The sequence below is a fragment of the Danio rerio genome, chromosome 1, assembly GCF_052040795.2.
Source record: "Danio rerio strain M-AB ecotype USA chromosome 1, GRCz13ab, whole genome shotgun sequence".
NCBI classification, from domain to species: Eukaryota; Metazoa; Chordata; class Actinopteri; order Cypriniformes; family Danionidae; genus Danio; species Danio rerio.
In genome coordinates, this window is record NC_141021.1 from 6,844,946 (window position 1) to 6,857,500 (window position 12,555).

At 32.3% G+C, this 12,555-nt stretch overlaps 1 protein-coding gene across 4 annotated transcripts in view; it reads right to left on the reverse strand.

Moving 5' to 3' along the window:
• The window catches only part of nrp2a (neuropilin 2a), a 135,853-nt gene that overhangs the window by 25,036 nt on the left and 98,262 nt on the right, over positions 1-12,555 (reverse strand). For all 4 annotated transcript variants that reach the window (XR_015475631.1, XM_087235393.1, NM_212965.1 and 1 more), the window contains 4 exon segments: positions 9,582-9,665; positions 7,277-7,438; positions 1,009-1,268; positions 546-639 (listed from right to left, as the gene is read on the reverse strand). Coding sequence is in view for 3 of the 4 variants with exons in the window: in XM_087235393.1 (XP_087091519.1) it covers positions 546-639; positions 1,009-1,268; positions 7,277-7,438; positions 9,582-9,665 (600 nt within the window). In the remaining variant the exon portion in view is untranslated.

Genomic DNA, 12,555 nt, shown 5'->3' on the forward strand with positions numbered 1-12,555 from the left:
ACTAATTCCGTTAAAAATCGGTGTTTACAAACAGGGTGAGAAGAAGAGCGAAGGAAATAATGAAACATAGATTAGCATCGGGGCCCAGGGGCATTTGTGGCCTAGATTTGATTCTACATTTTTGCGTTTGATGGCAAACAACGAGGCACAGTAGTATTTTTATTTTTCTCTCTCTCTCTCTCTGTGTGTGTGTGTGTGTGTGTGTGTGTCCTCCTTTCATGTTAATAAATTCTATTTTGAGAAGCTATTTGAGATAGTGGCTGCGATGGCGAGTTTGATCACAGTAAATGGAGAGGTTTATGGAGAGAGTCTGGACGAATTATGGTGAAAACACTGGAAAAAACGTGGCGTCTGTAATGAAGAGATAAAGGTGGCTTCACAGGGAAGCAGAGCGAGGTATTAAGGAAGAAACATCTGCTGGAGATAATGCAAAGGCTTTTTGGCTTAATTCGGTGATAATTCAGTAATTTGGTGATAAGCGCCAACTGAAGTGTAACGCAGACTAAAGTAATGATGTAAGAAAGAGATGAAGTGTGCAGACTTACGAGTGCACTCTTCCAGCGGTGTGTTCCCACTCATGTGGATGTTATCAATCCAAATGTGGCCTTTGGTACCCTCGAAAAATCCTTCGATTACCACCTGTGGGATGAAATATGTAAGCATAGAGAAAACAAACGAAAGAGTTCTTGCTGACTTCAATTTTTGAGTTGAATCAAATGAACTTGTCTAGTCATCTCAACTTACATTAATCAAACTGGCCAAACATGATTAACATAATTAAATATGTTAAATCAACATATGAAGTACTTGTTGTCTTCACTTTTTGTCAATGCATTTTTCACAGTGCAGGCTACTGAAAGACTGCATTAATAAAAGTGTACAAGTAAACGATGTCTAATCTGCTGTTTTACTTTGGTATTGCAGTGGTTTTACATTTAGTAGCCCAAATCTTATTTTTAGTTATTTAATTTATTTTTAAATATGTTTTGCTGTGTGTAATCTGCTGACCTTTAACTCATCAGGGGATCGAGGAATAATGGTACGTCCTTCTCTCCAGATGGGCTGCTGGTCTCCGCTGAGGGACCACAGCAGCGTCTTCTCCTGCTGTTTGTTCTGCAGCAGGACCCTCAGAGTGCCCTGATCCTCCAGCTGGTAGGAGAACATCAGGCACAGGGGTCCCGTGTCTGGATCCACACCCGGGCTGAAGAGGCGAGCTTTCTGGCCCTGCGTCTCTGGACTAGCCTCGATGTACAGGTAGTTTCCCAAACCTGAGACAAAACAAATGCAGTTTTGAGGAAACCATTTGGGTTAGTGAATGTAATCCAAGGCAAGACATCCCGGTTTCCACGTAATTTTTTAATAGTCTGGTTTGCACCCCCAGGGTAGCTTATTATGTTATTTTTCATAGAGTTTTCTATTAATATATGATGTATTTTATTATTATTCAACCAACAGCTAATAATACAATATTTTTTAAACGATACAATTATTTAAAAATTGACATTTTGCATTATATAATTAACTTATAAATATAATAATAACAACAACAACAACAACAACAACAACAACAATAATAATAATAACAATAATAATAATGATAATAATACACTTTAACATTTAAATTATTTAATTTAATTTCTTGTTCGTGTCATGGTGGCAGTTTATTATATTAATATTGTTATAATTTTCTATCCATATATCCACCAATTTAGCCTACCCAATTCACCTGTACCGCATGTCTTTGGACTGTGGCGGAAACCGGAGCACCTGAAGGAAACCCACGCCAACACAGGGAGAACATGCAAACTCCACACAGAAACGCCAACTGACCGTTTGAATGTTAAAGTTATTATAATTATTATTAGTAGTAGTATAATAAAATAAAAAAAAAAATATTTTAATAAATGTATTGTTTTAAAAATACTGTATTATTAGCTGTACAATAAAAATAATAATAATAGCAACAACATCAACAATAATAATAACAATAATATCAACAACAACAACAACAACAACAACAACAACAACAACAATAACAACAACAACAACAACAACAATAATAATAAAAATAATAACAACAACAATAATAATAATAATATTATAATAAATTCTATTATTATTATTGTTGTTGTTGTTGCTGAATTAATATTTTATGTAATAATAAATAAGATTTCAAAATTAGAAACTTGTAAAACATAAAAGCAAATGTTTATTATTCTCAACAGTTAATGCTTTATTTTTTATCTTTTATATTATACTATTGAACAATGTAAAGTTTTAGATTAACATTATGGAGTGAAAGGTTGCTGATTCAATAATAATAATAATAATAATAATAATAATAATAATAATAATAATAATAATAATAATAATTATTATTATTATTAAATTTAAAAGATTATTATTATTGTTGTAGTTTTGTTAATATTATTATTATTATTATTATTATTATTATTATTATTATTATTATTATTATTATTATTATTATTATTATTATTATTATTATCAAGCGTTACAAGCTTTGTGTCAAGGTGAATCTGATCAATCAAGCGCCTAAACCATGCATTTCTCGTCCCATCCATCTGCACATCTCGCTGTGTGATTATCCAGAAAAGTCAAGTGTGTGTGATTGTGCTGAAAGTCAAGCGGCTCATCATCAGTGTTAGTGTGTTTGGTAAAAGTGACGGCTCTACTGTAAGCCCTTCTGCTGAGTCTGTGTTTGCTGAAAAAAAAGACTCGACCCCGACGGTGAAGAAAGAGCGCAACGACAGGTGCAAACTCTTTTATCTCTCCATATATTTGCTGATAATCTTTCTAGACGCTCCAAGGTCAAAAGGATGTTCAAAAACAGCCCGTGTGGTTTCAGGCAGCATCCCTGATTGGTCGAGGAGGAGACATGTGACTCGCTGGAGTCTTAAATATTTTGAGAAGTGTCAGAAAAGCGCCTATAACACCTTGCAGCTGTCGACGCGGCTTGTTAAGTCTTTCAGAGAGAGCGTTTTAAAGTATTCCAAGGCAATGAATTTAAAATAGGTTTAGGATAACAATCCCCTTAACTTCAGGAATGCATACAGTATATGAGGAGATGGGAATGGGGGGATGGCGAATATATTTTATTTATGTCAAATAAAAGACACTTTTTTGATCCCGAGTACTGTATATATTAAGGGGAAATGAATAATGATCTCTTTAAAGAGGCTTTAAGAACTCAAATCCGCCTGGAAGGAAGGTAAAAGACTGGGATGCATGAACAGAAATGTAGTTTCCAGTAGAATTTGTGCAATTAAAGATCCTGGGGTTTTATTCCTGATGTCATGTGATGAGTGAAAAAGACTGAAATATACAGGAAGAGACTTTCTAAAAAAGGGTTCCTGGGATACTGCATTAGTTTTTTAAACAAAATTAATAGTAATCCTTATTATTATCATTCATAATCATAATAATAATAATAATAATAATAATAATAATAATAATAATAATAATAATAATAATAATAATAATAATAATAATAATAATAATAAATTAACAATTAAATTTATAAAAACATAACTGCAACAATAATAATAATAATAATAATAATAATAAATCAAATATTCATAAAAACATAACTTTATTAATGATAATAATAATAATAATAATAATAATAATAATAATAATAAATTATATTAAAAAACATAACTGTAATAATAATGATAATAATAATAATAATAATAATAATAATAATAATAATAATAATAATAATAATAATAATAATAATAATAATAATAATAGTTCAGGGAAATTGCATTAGTAAAAAAAAAAAACAATTGAAGCAATATTGCTTAGAACAATGAAACATTTATTTATTTATTTATTTATTTATTTATTTATTTATTTATTTATTTATTTATTATACTTTGACCCCATCTGGATTTCTCAGGATTTATATAGTTATGCATTTGTATTAAATTACATTTTTGTTTTAATCTGTATATTACTGATGGCATTTATCACAGATTTAAAATAAAACAAATGTGAAAAAATAAATAAAGAAAAATAGAAAATAACACAAAATATACTGTTTTCAGACATTTACAATCATTTTTCAACGCAATACTAATATAATAATATTAAATATTAATATAGCAATATTAAATATAATAAATAACATAAATTAATAATAAAATAAAATAAATAAACACAATTTACCTAAATTCATCATAAACCAAATAAATTCAGAGAAACTGAGAATTTTCAAGCGTTTCTTTTTTTAACCACATATAAATGTTTTAGTAACTCAATTATTCATGTGACAAGTTAGATGCAATAAAAAAGACAACAATAGCAATAACATGTTTTCAGCAAAAAATCATCATATAAGATCGATTTCTGAAGATTATGTGAAACGAGAACTACGTTTTCTGAAAACTCAGCTTCTTGCATAACACGAATAAATTACATTTAAATATATTTAAAATTACAAATATTTAATATTTAAACTAATAACAATTATTATAATATATTTAATTGTGATAAATGTATAAATATAATAATAATACATTTAGAATAGTATTGTTTTTTATTGTTTTTGATTTATTTATTAAAGGTGATCAAACAAATATGTATCTTCTTTCAAAAACATTTAAATATCATAACATAAATTAAGGATTATAAAGAAAAACATATATTAAATGTGAACACAATAACATGAATGCAAACTTTTGAACCTATAAGCCTTTATCCAGCTATAAAATCCAACAGAATGAGCCACGTTTGAACCTGCCAAAAATATGTAAATCAGTGACCTCATATCAGCTGAATACTATATTAACGTTTGGCAAGAATAGACGGCCTACAGTTATAGGCTATGGCTGTAGACGGAAGAATTATTTATCGAGTTAATTATTAATAATTAATGTGATTATTTATTGAACGTCAGCGGCCCAAATAATATTGCAGTTTCCACATGCCCGTAGAGTCAGCGGATAATTACACGATAGAACAACAAGAATTATGTTTTACTCAGCCAAATAACTATAAATGATAATAAAAATAAAATCCATAGCTGTAAATTTAGGACAGCATGGTGGCTCAGTGGTTAGCACTGTCATCTCAGAGCAAAAAAGGTTCGAGTCCCAGCTGTGTGATCTGGTTTCCCCCACAGTCCAAAGACATGCGCTATAGGTGAATTGGGTAAACAAAATTGGCCATAGTGTGTGTGTGTGTGTGTGTGTGTGTGTGTGTGTGTGTGTGTGTGTGTGTGAATGAGTGTGTATGGGTGTTTCCCAGTATTGGGTTGTGGCTGGAAGAGCATCCACTGCGTAAAACATATGCTAAAATAGTCGGCGGTTCATTCTGCTGTGGCATCCCCTGATAAATAAAGGTCTAAGCCAAAGGAAAATTAATAAATGAATGAGCTTCAAAGTTCGCTTTCAGACCAGATCCAAATTCAACCATGATTGTTCCAGCAATTCCAGGGTTTTATTATTTACAGCCAGGCTTTGTTCCTGTTGTCCACATCTACTAGCGATGTGTCATGGGACAGAAATAGAGGAAGAGTGACAGTGTTTTCGGGAGGAGAGAAAGAGAAAGCATGCCGATCACTCATCCTCTTTTCCTCTCCCAGATCTCATGTGGGAAGCAGACATGTTCAGAGGGAATGAGGTCAGGGAGGTTTACCACTTCACGGGGGGTTGGAAACGGAAAAGCCTGTTCTGGGATCAGTCCAGGTGCTGCCCTTCTGGGGGGAGCCATAGAGCCATGTTTATGGGGAACTGATTCAGATTCAGAATCAGAATGTCTTATTGCACTTAAAACGGGGCAAAATCCCCTGCTGATGTTACACTGGCATCATTTTCTGTGCAGGGACAGGCTGGTTTACACTGGTTTGGTGCAGGTCATTATGTGCACTGCCAAAACTGTGCCAACATTTCAGTGAAGCTGATAAATTGAGTTTGTAATACTGGGTAAAATGTTAATGCTGTGAAATAAAGCTAATTTAAATGAATTTATTTATTTTAATGAAGTTAGTCTGTTTTATCAACTGTCTCATGATATAAGAAAATATAATAAAATATAATATAATATAATATAATATAATATAATATAACATAATATAACATAATATAATTAATAAAATATAATAAAATATAATATATGATATAATGTAATATAATATAATATAATATAATATAATATAATATAATATAATATAATATAATATAATATAATGCAAATGATTAAATCAAACTTCAAATGATTAATTATACTTTATATCATTGAAAAAATATTTTAAATATTGTAATTTATTTTATAGCAAATTTGGACTTTAACTGTTATTTAAATATAATATAATTGTGATAATAAAAAAAAACTTTGATTAAAATATTTATTATTTTATTATTATATTATTTTATTTTATAATAAATATAATATTTTTATTATTTTCATTTTATTTGCACTGTCTGTATTTTGCTCTGTTGTATTTTGTACTGTCTAGAGTACCTAAGCTTTCACTCATCATAGCACACGTTCTGCTGATGATGTGACAATAAAAGTGATTTGATTTGATATTTAAAATTGTGGTTTAATTACAATAATTTTTGCCTACATATAACTAATATAATATAATATAATATAATATAATATAATATAATATAATATAATATAATATAATATAATATAATATAATATAATATAATATAATATAATATAATATAATATTTTTCCCAGAGATGGGTTGCGGCTGTAAGGGCATCCGCTGCATAAAAAACTTGCTGGAAAAGTTAACGATTTATCCAATTGTGGCGACGCCGGATTAATAACGGCACTATACCGACAAGAAAATGAATGAATGAATGAATAATATAATATAATATAATATAATATAATATAATATAATATAATATAATATAATATAATATAATATAATATAATATAATATAATATAATATAATATAAAAATACTTAATTATATTTTATATTAATACAAATATTAATTTAATTTATTAAATTTAATTATTATATTGTTTATTTTAAACTATAATTATAATAATTCCTTTATAATATTCTTTTATATTGTATATAATAATAATAATTATGCTAAACTGCAGAATTAACTATTGTCCCATAATGATGTAATGTAACACAATACAAAAATAATACAAACTGAAATTGTTTTTGTAAAAGCTTTGTGCTCCCAAGCATAAAAACATGAGACCCTACAGGCATGATGACCTCTGTGTATGTCTGTGTGTGTATGCATGTGTGCATGCGTGTGCGAATGTTCATCACTCACTGTTTGAGCCCATGGAGAGATTATGACTTTGACCCAAGGCAGAGCTTTTGCTGGAGCTGTGCATAACCCAGCTGAAGTCAGAATCCAGGTCGAGGGTCCAACCACACCATCCCTGCTCAAAATCACACAGTCCTTTGTGAGACGGCACGGCAGCGCTGGTTACTGATGGAGAGAATACATCAATAAATCTGCATTAATATTCAACAACCCTGGCAAAACACTGTACGGCTAACGGCACTTTAAACAAACTGAGTTTGACCTCCGACTTCAGCTGCATCAGTGTGCAACATGAAGAAACAGAAAACAATACTTTGAAAATTCCCAACAGTGTTGTTCATATGATGTTTTGTTGTATGCAGAAGCGCTGTAACTTATTCAAGTGCACTTACAGGTCCACATATACAGTTGACGGCAAAATAATTAGTTTTAATTATTTTTTAAATGCTTCCAAGAGAGCAGATTGGCTGGAGTGTGGGAGTTGTGGTTATTCCAGGGACAGCAGAAACAGAACAAAGCTTCATCATCATCATCATCCGCAGCAGCAGCCTTTGTAACAGACTAAAGGGTTTATTCTGAATAACCACCGGCTGGATCTACATTATGCCGATTATTACACGCCTGCTGCACACTACACTACACTATCAGACACAAGACACTGATCTAAGCCCTAAATTACCAGCTATTTAAAGGGTCATGAAACACCAAAACACATTTTTTAAACCGTTTCCAGTCATATATGTGTCCCACGCTGCTAAAAACACCATTAGGACACATATATTTCACAAAACAAATGTGAAAATTTTTTGCTTTATTTCAAGCAAATTCGTTCTTCCGGTTTATAGCTAATTTTTTAAGCTGCATCACGCCGATTAGATCCTTGTGTGTATTCCAGCGTGTAGACTGGCTGTCTGTCCCTGGAAATACATTGTGATGTCACTTGAGAAAGATTTGGTTTAAACCAATCAGCACGCTCTTTTGCGTATGCAGTGCAACTTCATTAATATGCAGGATAGCTTCGAAGACTGTTTTTACCTGTTACAGTGTTCAGACAGCAGAGAGAGACCACGTTATGTTGCCAAAACAAGTGGAAGAAGAAGAATTGTTTGGAGACACAGGTCGTCAGTGTTGTGTTTATAAATGTGCTGCAACAAAGGTTTTGTTTTCATTTTCCGCTATGAGCGCAGCTGGACTCACGCGTGGATTGGAGTGGACATGCAGCAGAAATATTTATTTATAAAACATTTTCCCAGTGAGCTTTTCTCATCTGGAAATGGTGTTGATTGTCCCATCTGTACAGATTTGGTAAGTGTGTGATCAGCGTCTGTTTGTTTATTCAGATGGCAAAGTTAGTTCGTATCGTCAGCAGTATTATTCAGTGTTTAAAGACAAACCTCAGTCAAAATGATTTAGTGACTAAGTTTACAGTGTTAATATCACTACAATATTATAGACTGAAAGATCTGCTGTAAATGCAGCTCTCCAAGTGTAAATATATAAACACTGCAATCAAACTATTACCGTCGTGTAGGATTTTCACAACATTTTGTGACAGGATAGTCTATACACACATGGCTTTCTGACGCTACCTATCGAGTGCATCTAAGTTACAGAGAAATGCGGAGGATTTTCTTGCTCTCATTTGCCGTGCGGTATCAAACACTCTATTAAAATACACTCATCCAGCAGTTCCTTGCATCCAATATCTCGTTTGTCACGGGGGGAATGCATGATGCATTCCTGAATGAAACTGAAAGTGCCAAACTGCTGTTAAATTCCACAAATTAATAATTTGGCAAATAATTTGATTACTGATGTCCATGTAAACACAGTCAGTCTTTCTCCCATGTGTCTGTGTGTTTGTTTTGCCTCAGTAAAAATCAGCGCCTGCACAAAAGGAAACTCCCATTTTTATGCAAAACCTTCCCTCGTTCCCTCGCCCGACACTCCCACCTAAACAGAGCTGGACACACCCACCTTCCTGACCTTTTTCAAAATAGAGGTGTGAAAACACCCTGCTGAGACAGAGGCCCTTTAATTAAAAGTAAAGCTAGCAGAAATAAATATTGAGTGCAACTACACGATGATGATGATTATTATTAATCATATTTAATCAGAAGATGAAACAGCTGGGTGATTAATGTGTCCAGAGCAAGGACATTTTCATAGTATTTCCTGTGATATTATTACTTCCGAGTCTTAGTTTGACTGGAATTAAAGCAGCAGCACAGTGGTTAAGTGGTTAGCACTGCATTTAAGTCATGAATAACATGTAAAAAAAACACATACCTAACCCATGTGTACTAACCTGGACTGGGTTTCTGTGTCGTGCTGGTCTCTACTGAGGTCGGTTGTGTTGGTTTGCTTGTCTCCAGCGCTGGTGTGGAGGTTTCTGTGAGAGAAAAAAACATAATTAACAATCTTATCTTAACCCAGACAAGAATGCATTTCCATTCAGACAAATCTCTTTTCTTTCCATTTCAAATGAGATTCCCTTTCATTTTAATTATGCAGCCAGCCATGAGTCAGATATTCATAAATTAAATCATAAAAACTCGGGATTGATGTCAGCGCAGACGGGAACATAAACTATGTGCGCAGTATGCAATATTGTGCGAAACTATAATTTGGGCCTGTGGCTCTTTGTGTCTGTCTTAAATGATGACATCAGACTGATGGATGGTGTTGCTGTAGGCAGAAAAACCAGACATGCCATAGGGTGTTGAATAAACATACAGGCATGATAACATATAGGATATAAACAGTATCAGCATATGTGTACAGAAAAGAATGAGAAAGAGCAAACATGAAAATTATATAGGCATCAAAAAGCCTCCCACAATCCCTTGTAAAATGTTCAATATTAACCAAAAGAAGTGTAATAACCTCATAATGCCACAGGGGAGGGAAAAAACCTAAACACCCAATAATTTATTCATTTTCCTTCGGCTTAGTCACTTATTTATTAGGGTTCACCACAGCGGAATGAACCGCCAACTATTCCGGCATATGTTTTACGTAGTGGATGCCCTTCCAGCCGCAACCCAGTACTGGGAAACACCCAAAGACACTCAATTACACACACACACACAAACACACACACACACATACACACATAGACAGTTTATTTTATTCACCTATAGCGCATGTCTTTGGACTGTGGGGTAAACTGGAGCACCCAAAGGAAACCCACGTCAACATGTAAGTGCATTCAATGATATATTTCATTTAAAATACATTGCAAACTAGTTTGAAAATCAGTGCCAAAAATAAATAAATAAATAAACAAATAAATAAATAAATAAATAAATAAATAAATATTGTTTTGTGCTTAGTGTAAAAAATGCATTGGATTGATATTGATATATGATTATAATTGTAAATTGTTATTATTATTATTATTATTATTATTATTATTATTATTATTATTATTATTATTAATTATTATTGCATTTTTACCTATTAGCTTATATTCGCTTATTTTTATTTTTATTTAAAATCTAGTTGCATTTATTTATTTTATATATATAAAATATTTTTTAATATAATTCTTTTAAGATATTTTATTTACTTAATGTATTTTTATTTGTTCTTTAACTTTAATAAAAAATTTTCATTTTCATTAAATTTTTTCATTTTGTTGAGCTTTTATCTAGTTTTCACCTAGTTAATTTAATTTAATTTAATTTAATTTAATTTAATTTAATTTAATTTAATTAATTTAATTTAATTTAATTTAATTTAATTTAATTTAATTTAATTTAATTTAATTTAATTTAATTTAATTTAATTTAATTTAATTTAATTTTATTTTATTTTATTTAATTTTATTTTATTTTATTTTATTTCCCAGTACCGGGTTGCAGCTGGAAGGGCATCTGCTGCATAAAACATATGCTGTGAAAGTTGCCAGAACCCCTGATAAATAAGGGACTAAGCCGAAGGTAAATAAATGAATACATAAATTTGCTATAAATGCACATTACTATATTATATTGCACTACAAAAATTATTTGTTTTTTTGTAAAAATAATAATAATAATAATCTGCCAATAAGGTCATTTTTGTTTTGGTGTGAAATATTATTTTATTGAGATTATTTAGCTTATTTTTAAGAATAAACACACATATTTTAAACATATTATTTCAGAAAACAAGACAAACTGCTTCCTGATTTAAGAATTATTGGATATTTGGACGAAAAACAAGACAAAAACTCAAAGTAATGAAATCGTTTCCTCCATTGCGGTCACTCGCAGCAGTTTGTGCAAAGGAAGCGAACAGACGCATACATTAATATTTTGAATTCATAAAAGGTGAGCCACAGCTGGTGATATTTGTCACTGTAATGCCATGGCCTTTTCTGAAGCAATTAGCCAGCTAATACCACTTCCTCTGGCCTCTATCTGTCTGCCTCCATCATTTGCTCATATTCCTCCACACCTGCCGTTTGTTTTTCTAGGTCTTCTGATTCAATTAGCGGCGGGATGACGGATAAATATCATCACCTGAGCTGGGACGGAGCTGCACACGTGTGTAAACGCAGGGAAGATGCTCTGTCAGTGTTTAAAGGTCTCTGTGTGTCACGGTGTAATGATTTTGACCTTTCAGAGACGTGACGCTCGTGTCAGCACAACAGACAAGACAAATATTATGAGGAAATGCTGTCACAAGCTGCAGCACTTCTGCCGTCACAATGCTGTTCGCAAAGGGAGCATACAGTAATTATGCTGCCTTCTGAGATGCCTTAGTTGAGCCAAAGTCTACAGCATGCAGATTTCATAGCAAATCCCAGAATGCACTGCAATGGGATTATGAAAAATGTCAACGCAAAAATTAATACAGAATAAAAAATGGTTTAATCGACATTCATTCATTCATTTTCTTGTCGGCTTAGTCCCTTTATTAATCCGGGGTCACCACAACGGAATGAAAAACCAACTTATCCAGCAAGTTTTTACTCAGTGGATGCCCTTCCAGCCGCAACCCATCTCTGGGAAACATCCACACACACTCATACACTATGGACAATTTAGCCTACCCAATTCACCTGTACCGCATGTCTTTGGACTGTGGGGGAAACCGGAGCACCCAGAGGAAACCCACGCAGGGAGAACATGCAAACTCCACACAGAAATGCCAACTGAGCCGAGGCTCGAACCAGCGACCCAGTGACCTTCTTGCTGTGAGGCGACACTGCTTTGCCCATAGCATCGACATGAGTGCATTATATTGTATAACATAATTTATTTCATATACATAGCGTACTAGTTTTAAAAAAG